This window comes from Sceloporus undulatus, chromosome 1, assembly GCF_019175285.1.
Source record: "Sceloporus undulatus isolate JIND9_A2432 ecotype Alabama chromosome 1, SceUnd_v1.1, whole genome shotgun sequence".
Taxonomy (NCBI): domain Eukaryota; kingdom Metazoa; phylum Chordata; class Lepidosauria; order Squamata; family Phrynosomatidae; genus Sceloporus; species Sceloporus undulatus.
Window position 1 is genome coordinate 313,350,922 of NC_056522.1, and position 18,063 is coordinate 313,368,984.

General features: G+C 41.6%; 1 protein-coding gene across 5 annotated transcripts in view; it reads right to left on the reverse strand.

Moving 5' to 3' along the window:
* ACTN1 (actinin alpha 1) overlaps positions 1-18,063 on the reverse strand; it is a 127,831-nt gene that overhangs the window by 52,394 nt on the left and 57,374 nt on the right. For all 5 annotated transcript variants that reach the window (XM_042466031.1, XM_042466013.1, XM_042466023.1 and 2 more), the window contains exons 2-3: positions 7,887-8,001; positions 4,583-4,702 (exon numbers count right to left, since the gene is read on the reverse strand). In XM_042466031.1, coding sequence (XP_042321965.1) covers positions 4,583-4,702; positions 7,887-8,001 — 235 coding nt within the window. The remainder of the gene's footprint in view (positions 1-4,582; positions 4,703-7,886; positions 8,002-18,063) is intronic.

Genomic DNA, 18,063 nt, shown 5'->3' on the forward strand with positions numbered 1-18,063 from the left:
AGCAAAAAGAACCCACTTTTAGCAGGTTCTTTTTGGTACAGAGGGAGGCCCTGCGTGGTTTGGATGCTGTGGCATCCCTCAGTCTCCCAATGACCCCTATGTCTCCCAATGTTTATGTCTCCTGATGCAAGATTTCTCAAAGCCTATCTTGTAAACTGCAGTGCCTCCAACAAACTGTCATCTTCATGTTGTTAGAGAGCAAAGGAGCAGTGGGGATGCATTCAACTATTTTTTCTGTAAATGGACTCACTGCAACAGGTTTCCACAGAGATCTCCAGAAGTCCTTAGGAGGTTCCTGCATATGATTACAGGAAACATATAATCCTCCTGATGAAACAGCTGCCAATCGATTTCCAGGCTGAATTCAAAGTGCTAGCTATGACCTTTAAAGCTCCACACAGCTTGCTTTGACACAGTATCTCCCTGTATGAATCAACTTGAGTTCTAACAGGGATTCGAACCCTGGTCTCCAGAACTATATCCAATGCTCAAACCACCACATTACACTGGCTCTCTGGAAGCAAGTAGGCTAGATTATCCCATCTCCCTAAGTAAATGAGAAGAAAAAGTTCCCTCATTTCACTTTTATTTTAGAACAGTCCTTTTAGTTAAGAATTTCTGTCTTAGTTTGCAAAGAGATCCTGTGCATGTTTGAATGAAAAGCTGTGAACAACTGTGGCTGGTACGTAATGCACAACACCGAAGACATCACCAGGGAAAGTCCCAAGATCTCAGATTTTGGCCCAGAAACCTCAGAGCCTGAGATGATCCTGAACTGGCATGCCTACTGCCAGTTCAGTGAAAAATTGAAATTTCCACCAGGAGCAACAATTCTCATTGAAAACAAGCTGCAGGGCTTCCTTGTGCACTATCATGCTCTAAAAAGGGAAGGATTTTCAGCCACCCTGACCATTTCAGGGTTGTTGTTGGGTTTCCCCACCCCACTTTGGCCCTTCTGCTATATTTGTTTATGAAGTTCTGTTATAGTATTAGAACTCTCAAGATTATACGCTTTTTCTCCCCTTACTGCATTCAGTGTTGCCCTTTATCTATCCAGCCTCCACCATCTCGACTTCATAGATATCTAACCAGAACTGGTGCAATTACATTGAGCCTTGTGAGGATTCAGTTATCTTTGTGTAGCACCAGAATAGCACTACTTTGCTCTAAACCTCTTGTTGTCTTGCCCAAAACGTAGAAAAGCTAAATTTTGGGACTGTGATTGTAGGCCATAATGGCTGGGGGATTCTAGGAGTTGTAGTGCACATGTAACCTTTGTGAGCCCACTGTAACAGTAGTGGGATGTTAAGTGCACAGGGGCTAGTTTGAAGTGATTTGTGGTTCAGGGATTACAGTGGAAATTATAAATGCTCTTCTAGCTGAAGAATTACGAATACATGAGGGGTGGCCTGAAAGTATTATATAAGCCAGAACATGTGTTTATTACGATTTTGGCTGGAACAGACATGACTGACTGATATATATATATAGAACCGAGGTACAATGGAACACAACACCATCACTCACTCTCCCACGTCACCAGTTATGAGTAGGAAGAAGAGTGAAACAAATAACTGCCTGTTTTAAACGCTGCAATCCACTGTTCTCTTTTGCCTAGTAGCAGCCAACCAGCAACTTTGTACTGCTTTGCATGGAAGTGATAAGAAACCTTGCTCAGCCAAAGCCACTGTGCTTAATTCTCTCCTTTGCTTACCTGCATGTACCCAACTTTAAATCAGAATTACAGCATGGAAACAGAATTCAATTTCCAGAAATTCTGGGTGTTCTAGTCCAAAAAGGTAATTTTTCAAGCTTTGCTTTTGGTATAGTGCAAATAGAGTCATAGGTAAACTGGAGGAGTGTGTGTGTGTCTATTTTTAGATTTCTTGAGAATATTTATGCTATCTTTTTGATAATCAAGGATTGATTTCTAATATGCAGCTCACAAGAATCCAGGCACGAATAATTTTTTCTAGAAAACATGTTATAAATCACTCCCACAAAGAGCTTCTGTAATTTTGCACAGAGGCCTAAGAGTCCAGTAAGTGGTTTGATAAGAAATCCATTTTCCCATTTAAAAGGTTGTACCCCAAACAAGAAGTTTCTAGTTCTTTATTTCAGTTGTATTCATATAATTTCTTTAAAGCCAATCCAGATTTTTTAGTGGCTATTCCTCATAATCTTCCCTTTTTAAAACCACAGAATTTAACTTGGACACTGCCAATACAGGATCTGTTCTGCATTCCTATTTCCTTAAACTTGCAGTATTGTAGTTGCTGGCTTGTAGATATTTTGGAGCAAAGATGTTAATTATACAGCTAATACGGTATCAAAGAGCCCTAGATAAGAACTATTGCTAGGGCTGTAATTACAAAAATTCTCTGCCAACACAAGACGATTTTTGAGTTAAGCCCTACCTGTTTGATATGCCTTTTTCTGCCTGAACCAAATTAACAACATTCTGTCTGCCTCATTGATTTTTATTTTCCAGCTTATGGCAGTGACAGCTTTCTGAAGTCTTAATTTAAGTCCTTTAAAATTTATAGACTGGAAAAGTTTATAATCCTTTTCATAGTACAGTCATTGTGACCAAAGAACTACTGTATCAGTCAAGTCCAGAGATCCATTTCAGAGTTATGATTCAATCTTGCTACAAAATAAAATGTCTAAAATAAGGTGGAGCTGAAATCCCCACACTATGCCTATGTTTACTCATCTGTTGACAGAGGCTGTTTGGGATTCATTCTTTTATACAGGGAGGAAAGAGCTCATATTAATGAGACATATCAACCTGGTTAAAACCTTTATCCTCATCCCATCTGATGTGGATATTAAGAAACTGTGTACAACCAGAGCTCAGTAATTTGCTTCGATAATCAGTCACAGTTATAGTTCAAAGTACCTGCTTGTCCCCAAACCAGTTAGTTGCCATTATGGATAAACTTAAAAAAAAAAAAAAAACAGTGATGCTTTGCTTTCTCATTTTTTGAAAGTCTCCAAAATTGTTAATTTTAGCTTCTTTTGAGGGGGGGGGGGGAGGATCTGAATGCTACATCCTGTTGGTACAAAGTGCACTCTCCTCCAATCCATCTCAATGGGACATCACAAAACAGCACAAAATGGCAGCTCTAGGCGTGCCCACAACATGAGCCAATACTTGGACCATACTGTGAGGTTACATCCCCATAACTATAAATATAAGTAAAATGTCAACAACTTTGCTGTATAAGGGCTGCAGTTTCTTTGTCAAGTTACAACTGTAATAAGACACTGTTATAATCTTCTTGCAGTAGTGGGGTTAATCACAAGGAACTTGTTATTTCTAGTCAGCTGCTTCCAACCTCATTCCAGATAAATAACCAAATCTCTATTTTATCTTCTATCAGTTGTTAGATTGTGGTTTCCATGCCAGTGGTATGGTGAATATCCTCTGGGCTTTAGTTTTAAATGAACTATTTTGGAGATAGGGTTCAGAACTTTGGATAGTATCTTTAAATTCTGAATTAAAGCCCAGAGTGGAATCACTACTCCACAGTAGCAGAAATCACTAACTGCGACTATATTTCATGTATTCCCTATTCCTATATAACAGCCAATGTAATATAGTAGTTCGAGCATTGGACTAGGATTCTGGCCAACCAGGGTTTGAATCCCCATTCGGCCATGGAAACCCAGTGAGTGATCTCGGGCAAGTCACATTCTCTCAGCCTCAGAGGAAGGCAACATCTAACACCCTTGTTATAGTTTAGAGTTGCCATAAGTTAGAAATGACACAAAAGCCCAAAACAACAACAATTTCTATATTCTGGGCCCCCTGCAACCATGCTACACTTACAAGTATTTATAGACACACATATTATTCCTACTTGAGTTTAATTTTTGGAAAGCCACTTGATATATATACCTACAGAGACATTTCCAGTGGCTTTCCAAAGCTCAAATTCAGGTAGGAAATATACACACCCCAAGCTTCAGAGGTAAGAATGCAGCTTTGATTTACCATGTGTTTAAATTAGTGGGTCATAGTATAATGTGAGCAATTGCTTTTTAAAAAAACAGACAGAGGCATGGGAAATTCTCCCTTTTCAGTGTCCCACAACTCCAGAATAAGTCAGGCAGAATAAAAAATATCCAGGAAGGGTGGTAAAACATTAGAAGAAGTAAGGAGATAACATGTCTGTCTGAAACGTAAAAAGATAAGTTCCAGTCAGCCCAAAACTTCTGCAAGTCCTCATGTGTCACAGAGGGAAACCAGAGAGAATATTTACAAGTAATGTACTGTATTGGCACACTTTTATTACACATAGCATTCTGGAATTTGGTTGAAACTGTATGATAAGAGAGTACAGTGGAACTCACACTCACAGACTCAATATATTCACACTCTATTGCCAATAGGCCAACTGAGAAGACTCAAAAATGATGCTTGCTCAGGATGTATGCAGAATTGTGCAAGAGACCAGATTCTACAAAAATTGCTACAATTACAATCATTGCCTTGTAATGAGAAAAGCAGTCAATTATTGCAATAGTAACTGTGCCATCCATCCCCATGTTTCCAGAGGAGTCAATTGTTGCTTACCTTCTGCTCCAATGGATACTAACTTGACTCCTTTGCTAGCAATGAAATCTAATGCTTTGTTCACATTTGAAATTTTGTGCACTCTCATTTTGCCTCTTTCTGGTTTGGCCAAACGTTCACCTAATAAAAAATAGAAAATAGAAAATGTGTCACTTTTTCAATGAGCTTCATTTCCTCTCAGTAAAAGAATTATATTCAACAGAAATAAGAGATACTAGAGCATGTTTCGTTAATCTTTCAAAACCACAACTGCAGTCTACAAGGATTTATTCACATTTGAATGTTTAGGCATTCCTGAGATTGCACCATTTTAGAAATCAAATTTGACTACTTCCCTCTGTAAAAAAAAAAAATCCCTGTACACAGTCATCTTGCACCTCAAGGCTAAAACATTCATCTTGACATGGTAGCTTTCCACAAGTGAGGCCTTTCTGACCTAGAGAATTTAAGTACACAACCCCACAGTTTTAGTCTGAAGTGGCACTATTCCAAGACATTGTATCATGGGCTTTTTAAGATTAACCCTAACTTTGCCTCAGTATCCCTTTTCTCTCTAAAATGTTGAAATTGCTTCTAAAACCCTTGTATGCCTGAATATGAGGTTAACAGTGGTGCACTATGATACTGAAGGCCTGCTTCCCACATGACTTTCTGTTTGCTATACATCTATATTTATTTGCTGTTGTCGTGTGCCTTCAAGTTAATTCTGACTTATGGCAAACCTTTCCCTTCCACCCAGGCTGAGTAAGTGCAACTTGCCAAAATCATTCAGTGGGATCTCATGGCTGCACAAGGATTCAAACTCTAGTCTCCAAGAGTCCTAGTCCAATACTCAAGCTACTATACCATGTGATCTATCACTATCTCTACCACCTACTTCTACCTCTAGCTCCCATTTTTATCCCAATATCTGACTTTTATCCCAGTAAGGGACCCAAGCTCTATCTCTCTTGTCTTTTTCCATGTACTGCTTTAAATACATAAGACTGTATTTCAGGATGACTCTCAGCAAAAATGCTATAGACTGGTATGAGGACTTTGTTTGGAATTAGGGAGATGACTAATACATTGGGTCTGCTTGTGTTGCAAGGGACTTGCGATCACCGTTGTTCTTGCTCTCCTTCCATTCCCTCTCCTTTCAATTCAAAACACTCTCTGCCCAGACTTTATAGTTAGCATTTACTTTGAACTGCTGCCAAAAGCAACTAGAACTGAAGTTGAGAGAGACAGAACAACAGCCCCATTTACTTCTAACAAGATTCTATTGACTCTCCTTCTGTGATCATGGCACTTTATACCAGACGATGCCACAACAAAGTGGGTGCTTGTCCTACACTTTCAAAAGGGATTACGGACACATGCCAAGGGTAATGTGCATGACCCCATATTGCTAAGCAGAAAAGAAGGGATATCCAGTCTGCTTCTCCTACAAGAATGAAAGAGACAAAGTATAGCTTTGAAGAGATCAAGAGTACCACTGCCCTACTTGCAGGTTTAATATATCATTGTGCCAAACATGCTGCAAGGGAGGTTGTGAAGTATGCTTGCTGTATTTAGCATATAAACACTGAAAGTGATTTCAGTACAAAATAGATCTTGGAAAAGATACTTTCTTAGGTTACAACTTCCAGTAGCCTTGTTGGTTGGGGCATTCTGAGTGCTGTAGTCCAAAAAAAGTAATTTTCACAAGCTCTGGGAAGCACACACACAGATGGAGTGTGAGAGGCAAGAATTCAACACAAAAGAGGATGCACTGGGCAGGTGCGTGCCAGAACCCGTTAAACTGAAGCCACTAGGCATCAGCTCTTTTAGTCATATGGAGTAACTACACATCCACCCTTCCTATCATGGTCTGTGCACTGTTTCCCCTCAGCTTTTGTCTCTTTCCTGTATGTATGAGCAAGCGCTTCACTAACAAGATAAACAAGACAAAAATAAATAATGTGTGGTGCTCAGCTAGTATGTGGCAAACATCCAAGCAAGCCACAGGGCACAGCCTGTTCAGTACCTGGCTTCCAAATTTTGAGGCTTCTGGAACTCTAAACTGTTTGATTCAGCATGGGAATGAGGGATATCCTCTGTTTTCCCAAGACATTTTGGTTTTGAAGCTCAACAGGCTATATGTTATATACATGCATTTTAATTGAACTGTAATTTTAAATTTACTGTTGTACTCCCACCTTGATCCGCTGGGAGAGGTGGGAGATATATAAATAAAAACTATGATGATGATGATGATGATAATGATGATTAAAATACATATACAGAGCGCACACGTGAGAACCCCCCCTTGACTATACAGCAAAATGTGGTGAGGAGAATGACTATGTAAGAAAATTAGCTGGGGGAGGTGCCAGCTTAATTCTTGTCTTCTTGCTTGCTTGCTTTGGCTAAGCACAGCTGGCACACCAGGTGCAATATGGAAAGACAAAACTTGTTTTGAGTGCTCTATTCTTTTTTTAAGAGCGCAGGGTAGCAGCAGTCTCCCACCTTTTTAACTTTTGAAGTTATTTTTCCTTACAAATTTCAACCCACACCCTGCATGAAGAATGCTGTTAGCAAAGATGATATCTTTGAATCTGTTTCATTATCATTAGGCAAATTTGCCTGAACTATTGGTACTTCAGCATATGCACAAGCAGATCTAATTTATTTCTTCCACAATATGCATGAGTGTGGTTTTAAAATGTTCTAACCTTTCAAACTGTTCAATATACTTTCCATCTGTTTAAAGCTTCCCAGAGGAGAGTGACCAAGATGGTAAAGGGCCTAGAAATCAAGTCCTTTGAAGAGCAGCCAGGGGAGCTGAGTATGTTTAGCTTGGAGAAGACTGAGAGACAGCATGGTAGCCATCCTTAAATATTTGGAAGGATATCATGTAGACGTTTAGCAAGCTAGTTTTCTGCTGTTCTAGGGACCAGAACATAAACCAATAGATTCAAATTACAAGAAAAGAGATGTGACCCAAACATTGGGAAGAACTTCTTGACAACAAAAGCTGTTCAACAGTAGAATAAACTGCTTTGGAGTGTGGTGGAGTCTCCCTTTTTGGAGGTCGTTAAACAGAGACTAGATGGCTGTCTCTCAGGAGTGCTTAAACTGTGTACTCTTGAATGGCAGGGGGCTAGATGGCCCTAGTGATCCCTTCCAACTGTTAGATTCTGAATTATTTTCATCACTTCAAATTTTTAAATGGTTGCATGCCACCTTGAGATTCCAGGATGTGGGGAAGGGAAATGAATAAATGAATGAAAAAGTCTGTGAAACCCTTAACTGTTTAAGCATTGGACAATGACTGTCTTACCTGATATGACTTCAAGAAGCAACATAAGTTTAAGACCATCCCTGAAATCTTCTTCTATGTTCTCAATCTGTGTGCCTGCCTTCCGAAGGTGAGAATTGCACCAGGCTGTAAACGTCTGGAAAAAAACAAAAGGGAGAACATGAGTGAATTTGTCTTCTATGAGAATGTACAGAGCTGCTGAAAATAAATCTGTAACATTTTAAAAGCAAGAATGCTGTGATGTACTGAATTAGTGTTAAAGTATGATTAGATTCATCAGTTCTTCATGTACCACTTTTACAGGGCAGAAAAGTCATACAGACAAGAGCCTCAGACCTTTATTTTTTTAAAGACTCCATTTACATGAACTGTAACAAGTAAAGAAGAAAATTTGCCAATTTACCATTCAGCCTGAATGTAAGTCATAGATTCAAATGCTGCAATACTGGCATAAAAAGGGCCCTTTATTTACTGTAAAAGCAGGCTTATCATTGAAAGGTTTTACTGCTTCCAGAGAAAAGGTAGGGTTCTTTTAAATTAGGGTGGCCCAACCTTGATGCAAGTAAATCTCTTATGGCTACACCACAAGATTTAGTGACAGCCGCCAACTTGGAGATCTTTAAACAGAAGTTGGGCATATTCATGGAAGATATTAATATAAATGACAGCTAGTCATGATGACTATACAGGTTGAGTCACCCTTATCCAAAATGCTTGGAACTAGAAGTGTTTTAGTTTTTGGAATATTTGCATATACATAGTATGTTATTTTGGAGATGGGACCCAGGTTTAAACAAGAAATTCATTTATGTTTTATATACACCTTATACACATATCCTGAGTGTGTGTGTGTGTGTGTGTGTAATTATGGACATGAAACAAAGTTTGTATACATAAAACCATCAGAAACAGTGGTGTAACCATCTCAGCCAGTCATGTGGGCAGTTCTGGATTTTGGAGTATTCTGGATTTCAAAATCACAGATAAAGGAAAGTCAACCTGGATATTACTTCCAGTTTAACGGATGCTTGTCAAAGTAAGTCAGTTGACAGGTAAGACAAGTAGAGTGGCATAGTCCTCACATTTTCCTCATGTCCTGCAACTACAGACTGACCAGTGTGGAAACACAATATTTCATTAAACTGTACTTTGGCTCTTTCTTAATCAGCATGGTTCTTCTTATGTTATGTACTGTACTTCCAGTAGCTGAATAGAAGAGAAACAAGAAGCCAGTGTCAATTTTGCTTTTATTCCAAGAGGTGTGGATCTCAAAGGTTCATTCTCTTCTTTCAATCTTGCCCCTTTTTCAAAATTGCCAAGATGAATGTAGGCCTGCTCCTTAAGCCCTTCATCTAATATAATCACAGCTTGGAAGAGTGATCTTTTTTGGATAACAACTCACAGAACAACCCAACTGGGGTTGGGGGGGGGGGTTTCTGGGAACTGTATTCCCAAAAGTGTTTTTTCCAAGCACTGATTATATTCTATATTAGTAACTATCAGACTGTAGGGTGTCCTCCTGGAATGCATGGAACACAAAGAGGGGGAATAATAATAATAATAAAGTTTTTATTTTTATCCTGCTCCTTCCCACGATCAGGGCGGCTTACAACATAAATTAAAAACAATAGTGCCATAAACTATACAAATACAATAAGACAGTGCATACAATCAATAAAAACAATCAATAAAAATAACAGGTTAAAAGCCCCTTAGCCCAACCTCTTGGCCACGGAAGAGGAGGGAGGCCCACAGGATTTTAGTCGGGGAATGCCTGTTGGTACAGGAAGGTTTTCAAATCCTTCCTGAATTGGGCCAGGGTGGTAGTCGAGCGGAGCTCAGTGGGCAGCGTATTCCAAAGGGCTGGGGCAGCAGTGGAAAATGTCCACCGTGTAGTGGAGGATAATCTAGCCCCAGGCACCTTCAGTAGTTGCTGCCCAGACATTCTGAGGGTGCGAGGCGGAATGTACGGGGAGAGGCGGTCCTTTAGGTATCCTGGGCCCAAGCCATTTAGGGCTTTATAGGTAATCACCAACACCTTATATTGAGCCCGGAAGCGAATGGGCAGCCAATGAAGATCTTTCAAAACCGGTGTTATGTGGCTGGTCCTGGAAACGCCAGTGACCAGCCGGGCTGCCATGTTCTGCACCATTTGCAGCTTCCGAGTTTGGTATAAGGGTTGCCCCATGTAGAGTACATTGCAGAAGTCCAGTCTCGAAGTTACCAGAGCATGTACAACAGTTTCTAGGTCCCTCTGGGCCAGGTATGGGCGCAGCTGGCGAATAAGCCGAAGCTGATGACAGGTGCTCTTGACCGTCGCATTCACCTGAGCTGTCAGGTGAAGCGAAGAGTCAAGAAGCACCCCCAGACTGCACACGGAGTCCTTCACAGGGAGCGTGACCCCGTTCAGGACAGGTGGAACCACCGCCATTCCTGGACCAGGGGAACCTATCACTAGTACCTCCGTTTTCTCTGGATTCAACTTGAGTCGGTTTTCCCTCATCCAGCCCATTACTGACTCTAGGCAGGCCACGAGAGGAGAGACGCCATCCCCAGTCACTGCATCAGTCGGAGACATAGAGAAAATGATTTGGGTGTCATCAGTGTACTGATAACCCCGCGCCCCATGTCTCCGGATGATCTCTCCCAGCAGTTTCATGTAAATGTTAAATAGCATGGGAGACAGAATGGCTCCTTGAGGGACCCCAGTTTTAAGGGCCCGCTCATCGGAGCACACGTCTCCCAGCTGCACCATCTGGGACCTCCCAGAGAGGTAGGACCGGAACCACTGGAGCGCAGTGCCCCCGATTCCCACCTCTGCGAGGCGTCCCAGAAGGATACCATGGTCTATGGTATCGAAAGCCGCTGAGATGTCCAAGAGCACCAGCAGGGACACGCTTCCCCCGTCGATGCTCAGACAGAGATCATCGACCAAGGCGACCATGGCCGTCTCAACCCCGTAACCCGCCTGGAAGCCAGTTTGAAATGGGTCCAGATAATCCGTTTCATCCAAGACCGCCTGAAGCTGGATTGCAACCGCCCTCTCGATCACCTTTCCCAAAAATGGTAGCAGCGAGACTGGCCGATAATTATTATGTACCAGGGGGTCGAGGGAGGGCTTTTTAAGGATAGGTTTTACAATAAGCTTCTGAGGCCTAAGAATGTAACAAGAGCTATCCTGCCTCAAACCAAAGGTCTAGCTATAGTTTTTTGTGGGTTTTTCGGGCTGTGTGGCCATGTTCTAGTAGAGTTTCTTCCTGACGTTTCGCCAGCATTTGTCTCGCTAGTCCAGCATTCTGCTCACACAGTAGGCATTCAGCTGTCAATTGGAAGCCTATAAGCAGGACACAAATGTAAGTGCATCATCTAGCATTGGTGTGTGTTGAAGGAATGTCACATTAGAGCAGTTAACAGCACTGGAAAAATGAACAAAAAGCAGGAAATGTGGTGTGGGAAAAGATGATGACAGCCTCTTAAAAAACAGTCAAATAAGGATGAAGGATGGGGAAGTATGCAATGGAGGTATTGGTCACCATCCAAAACTGTTCCCTGTATGGGAAAGCCATAGTACAATTTCTACAATGATTGCTACAATCACAGGACCAAAATTGAAATGTGAAAGACAACATTACACTCCCACTAGCATGGCAATGATATAAACTTTGCTTCTTTAGCAGCCCAAGGGACTTGTGTGAAAAGGTTCTTACCCACAACCTCATAAGCCACTAGCCATCATTTGAGTAAGCATAATAGTTGTCTCAAAGCAAAAAGCAGTTCTTTCCAAGCAGAGGGAAGAGGAGGAATGATGCCACATAGTTGCTATAAATAACAGAAATATGCTGCACTGGAGAAAAGCCATCAATCTGAAGTTCATCACCAAGTCAAGATTTCATTGAGATAATGCTTTACAAAACAGTTAGGGACAGAGTCATGCTCCATGGGGTGGAGGTGCACATATGTCTAGCCAGTGCAGCTTTTAAAAAGAGAGAAAGTACCATGAGATTAACATGGCAACTCATTAGCTGGCTCTTAATTAGGAGAAAGCTGAATAAGGACTAAAATTAGAGTTTTGTGCCAGTGAGTGCCACTCATTTGAGAGTGTACCAGGAGGTCTGAGATGAAGTCATGTAATTGAAACCTAGCATTTCCTCTTCCAAAACAGGAAACACAAGTTTGCCACACCTGCTGATACTGAGGATTAGATGTAGTTATCGCAAAACGCTGCCATCTAACCATAGGGCACAAATAAAGCTGATGTTTTCACCACTGTGGTCAGAATTAGGAAAATGAGGCTAGACAATGGAAAATTAAATGTGCAAGCATGAGCCACTTAGTTTGCTCTTTGGTCTCTGAGCTTGACACAGCCTTTGTAGAACCAATTTCCCCTTCAGCAGGTATATATCTATACTGAAAAATTATTTATTTACACCTTTACATGGAAGGGTGAATCTAAAAACCTCAGTAGTATCAAATTATAAGGCAAAAATCATTACACTTATCATGAATTCAGAATCTCTCAGTATATAATTTAGGACTTATTTTTATTTCATTTATTTATTTATTGCTCCTACATGCAATCACTGTATTTAGAGTGAACTGCATTTGCCACTTTGTGGTCCAATAATCTTGGAAAGGTTATATTGTACTATCTTGAATAATTTGGTCTCAGTTGCAAACCTGAACATCTTGCTGATTACCTCTGGCTCCAGACCATTTATGAACAAATAGAAAGGGTCCATATCTAATACAGAGACTCAGAAGATTCTATGGTTTATTCCTCCCAGTTGTTTGAACTATTTATTTTTATATTCTACTCTTCTTTAACCTATTTCTGATCCATAATAGGACCTGTCTTCATGCCCCAAGTCTGCTAAATCAATAGCTTCCTGGCAGTTCCATAGCTAACACTTAATGAGACTGCCAGTCATTAGGTCACATAAAACTGCAATTGTAAAAGCTTGCAAATTCAGCTTTTAAGGTACCACAATACTCTGTTGCTGTTTTAGGAGCTCTAGAGACCTCCCCTAAGGGGCAGCGGGACGCCACCGCTTTCCTGGCTGGATTGGGGGCCGCAGCAACCTCACCCCGCGACCCCGATCATGCCTTTGGAGGGTGCAAAAAGCAGCTTCTTTTTGCACCCCCCAAAGGGTACCATAGCTGTGGCAGCACAGCTGTATGGTGCCCCTTCAGCACTGCATCATGTGGATGCAGCACTGGAAGTGCACCATGATGTCACGCACCGTATGGAGTGGCGCACAGCATCATGGTGCCCTGGGGGCAGAGTCAGGGCATACATCTTCAGGATGCTGTAGCCCAACTCCGCCCACAAACCAGCCTTTCAGGCCAGTCTGCATAGGACCTAAGTGAACTTGCTACAAAAATTTTTAAAAATTGAGAAGTTGGTGGTGTCCTGCTTACCTCTACTGAGGGCAGTACAGCAGGGGAATATGCAAAGGAATAGTCCAGCAGGGATGTAGCCAAGGGGGGGGGATCTGGGGGGCCGGACCCCCCCCCCCCCCCCTCAAAAAAATGAATGGTGTGTGCTGCTGCGCCGCCGCACTCAAGCCCCATTATAATGGTGGCACTTGGCCTGGCCCCCCCCCTTCCTAAAATCCTAGCTACGTCCCTGAGTCCAGTTCAAAGGTCACACAATACCAGTCACAGCAAAGAGCAGAGGCAAGAGCATAGTCACAAGGCAAGCCCAGGGGTCAGATAACCAGAGACATGAATCAAAGAGCAAGGAACAACAAGGCTGCAAGACTGGTTGTCAGGTGTAAAAAACCTCTGCAGCTGGAGGTCTTTTAAAAGGCCTCTGCTTCTCTCAGCTGAAACCTATTAGCCCTCCTCTTGACCTGTCTTCGCTCCACAGGTCTTAACACCTGCAAGCTAGAGTCCATAGATTCTGTTTTTTCCTCTGCAGCTTCCTGAGCATACCCCAAATCTGCCCGTCTCAGCTTCCTCCATGTCTTCAGAGTCTGAGTCCTCTGACTGTGTCTCTAAGTCAGGCCCAGGGCAGTCCATGACAGGTGGGACAAAATTCTACAACAATGCCCTCTTGTCCTTTTGATCAGTTTTGTATCGTTGTTGCTATGTGTCCCAAGTACCTTGCCTATATCTAATGCCTCCTTTCAGGATATCAATTTGGAATGAGATACAAGCTATTCAACCAATGCCTCCAGTATGACAACCAGATTGCTACCACAGATCCCTGCCGCCAATTCATCTGACTTCACTGCATCCTGCTGTAGAACATTGTTCTTTTGAAGCAAGTGCTTCTCTCTCTCGGGCTTTAGAATAAAGGAAATGTATTGCAGTTGCAAAATGGGCTCCTCAACTATGCTTCATTCCATCTGCTCTTTAAAAGTTCAGCCAGAGCCACAAGTACAAAGCAAGTGCCTCCTAAGGCCCAACAACTCACAATCAGAACCATCTTAGGAGACTGTTCTTGGTGTGTTTCTGCAAGCTTTCATACTTATGAATATTAGCAGGTATTATGGCATACCTGAGCAGAAAAACTTTGACTGTTGGAAATGAAAAAAGTAGTAGAGTGTGTCACAATTTTCTTTAAATGCCTAGTGTGCAAAGGTATCAGAAATGATACACAAAGGCAGGGTACAAACTGCCAGAAAGAGGTGAACAGCAAGTTTCTTCTTGTCTGACTGCCATCTCTCAGTGGATGCAGCTTTGGCGCTTGAAGCTCAACAAGTCTAAGACTGAGCTTCTTGTCTTTCCACCTAAACCTACCCTTCACTATTCCTTTTCTGTTTCTGTCGACGACACTTCTATTCAATCAGTTCATCAAGCCCGCAGTCTTGGCTTCATTTTTGACTCTTCTCTGTCATTTATTCCCCAGATCCAGGCCACCGCCAAGGCCTGTAGATTCTTTCTCCACAACATTGCCAAGATCCGTCCATTCCTCTCAGCCTCTACTGCCAAGACTCTGGTCCATGCCCTAGTGGTTTCGCGACTAGATTATTGTAACCTCCTTCTGACAGGGCTTCCTCTTTCACACCTCCATCCTTTAATCTCTGTCCAGTATTCAGCTGCCCGTATTATCACATCCGCTCACCGCTTTGACCATGTTTCTCCTCTTTTCTCCTCCCTTCATTGGCTCCCCTTCCCCTTCCGCATCTGGTACAAGCTTTTATTATTGACTTTCAAAGCCCTCCATGGATTGGCCCCTCCTTACTTATCTGACCTTCTTTCTCCTTACATTCCTACTCGCACCCTCCGCTCTTGTAGTCAAGGTCTCCTGTCACAGTGTAGGACTACCACTGCCCCCTCCTGAATTCGTCCCTTCTTGCTTGCTGCCCCTTACTCCTGGAACCTTCTTCCCCCACATGCACACCTCATCACTTCTCTACCCAGTTTCAAAACTGAGTTAAAGACTATATTGTTTAGAGATGCGTTCCCAGAGGCGAGCCCCTCTCTGACCCAGGAAGCCTCCTTTTAACCATCCATTAAGAAACCAAGCCCTTCCTCCAGTCCATCTGCCTTGGTCCAGGCCTCAGAGGTGGAGAAGAACTGCTGGACCTGATCCCATTCCCCACCACCACTCCCCTCTCCTTTTGTGTCGTGTCTTTTTAGATTGTAAGCCTGAGGGCAGGGAACCGTCTAACTAAAAGATTGTATGTACAGCGCTGTGTAAATTTACAGCGCTATATAAATAAAGGTTAATAATAATAATAATAATAATAATAATAATAATAATAATAATAAAGAGGTGCGTCTGCAGGAGCGCTGCAGCAGCCAAATTGTACGACACTCCTGCGGAGCAAAAAAGGAGCACTGGGAAGCGGCTCCTTTTTTGCGCCGCACCTCCGCACCCTAAAGCGCCAGCAACGCCGCGGTGACGTTGCAACTCCGCTTCCCCATTTGGAGGCAGTGTAGCTGCGATGTCACCAGTACGCACCGCGTCTGGTGGGCGCGCTGCAGCTGTGGCGCCCTCGTCACATGTGAGGGCTGCCGGGCGTGTGGGCACTCCGCCCACCAGACAGCCCTCGCACGTGATGAGGGCGCCTCAAAGGCCCGTCTGTTCCAGGTCAAAGATAACAAATAAAGAAAAAGATCCATGAGGCTGAAGCTCAAGACTTCAGCTTTAGGAGAAAAAAACATTCATCCAGTACCCAGGCTGGGGAGTCAATGAATCTATACCAAGCTGCCATCATGTACCCAACAGCCTTTCTCAGGCATAGGCACAGCTCTTGGCATAGCTAAAACAAGCACCATGATAAACACCATTGTACCTTTGTAGCAAAAGGCCTTCAGCTGCTTCCTGGTCCCACCATGTTATCATTTTACATCCCCCCCCCCATATTCCCACAATATCCAATGAATTTTCACCAACACAATTAGTATTAGTAATGTGGAATGGTGGTTTCAGTTGCATTGTCTTTATGTGTCTGTTTCTCTTGACACAGAAATCCAACACTTCAGTCCACCTCCACCCCACCTCATCACTGACAGCCAGCCAGATGTAAGGTAGTGTAAAAATGAAACAAAACACCATGGAAGATACCACACCATAATTCAAATGCCTGGAACAGAATGTCTGTTGAAGGCATGCCCATCACAGCCTGCAGTCCATTGTATTTTGGAACCTACAATAAGTTAATATAATCATCCTCAACGTAACATGTTAAACTGAAAAACTTTTTGTTAATGGGGTTTGTCCCATCATCTCTGTTTGCTGCAATTATAAATGATTTAGAGTTTTTTTGGAATTACATTTAGGTGTCCCTATATCTACAGCACTGTGTGCCTGCAACCGAGGATGACATTAAGACAGGGTAAGTTGCACCACTCTACACATGGCAGGGAGGGCTAGGGGTAACAATCCCCTATTTCTTAACATGCATAGTTCTACCCTTATTTGTTTTTAACTTCATTAGAACTAGCCTTCCCACTAAATATTAGAAGATGCATTACATTTCTGTGGCTTAGGAAGTTTCACCATTACTTTGTATTACAAAAACTTCAGTAATTTTTCATTAAGTAACAAATTAAGAAGTACCACCAGTGCACATGCACTAAAGGGCTAAATAACCATAGCCGTGCGTATGTGTGTGTGAATAAATACAGTTTTAATTCACTTGAGCCCTTCACAGCAATTTTTGCAACCTAAATGTCAACATCACAGTCATAAAAATCCCAGATATCTTAAAAAGCCAAATAGGCAGTTGGCTGGTTAGCTTAACTATAAAAATGACATTCCAGTGACCTTTACAAATATTCTTTCAGCTCCCTCTTCAGCTCCTTAATATCTTGTCCACCATGACAGTTCCTTTTATCTATTAGCCCAAACACTGTATCATTCAGTATAGGCCACCATATGCATAAAACATTTTTATAATCAAAGAACGCCCTGTACTGTAAACGTTTTGTTGATTTAGAGGAATGAGATGTAAACTATACATGTAGAGAAGTTAGACAGAAACATAAGCCCAGGTTGTGGGCACAAGATATAGGAAGACCAATTATGTTAGACGAATGGGAGAAAAATTGGAACAAAAGGATTAAATATACACTCTGTGCTGATATTAGGGAAAATTATTACAAAATGCAATATAAATGGTATCTAACACCAGAAAAAATCTGTAAGATAAATAAAAATCAGAAACTAGAATGTTGGAACTGTAAAAAAAATGTAGGAACCTTCAAACATATGTGGTGGGAATGCAAGAAAGCGGAAACGTTTTGGAAACAAGTGTATGAAGAAATGGAGAAAATTCTAAACATCAAAATAAAGAAAGATATATTATTATCTCTATTAGGGATAATAAAAGATGATAATGCCGAGAGAAGATATGGTAAATTGATATTCTATATGATATCAGCGGCAAGAATGGTTTATGCAAAAAAATGGAAAAGCAAAGAAAACCCAACACTCATAGAATGGTATGATAAGATATATGATATCATGATTTCAGATAAACTGACATATTTGCTTAAGAATGAATCACCTAATGAAGTTGAGAAACAATGGGAACCGATCATGAAATACCTAATGGAAAGGGGATAAATGAAACCTGATTAAGATATAAGAATGATACAGGATAAATAAAAGAATTATAAATCGCTAAGGAATTAAAGGTGTTAAGACAATATTGGCAATTGTTTGTATACAGAAACATTAACGTCTATAATAAAAGTCAGATAACAGGACACTTAAGTGAAGATATGATTAATAATAATAATA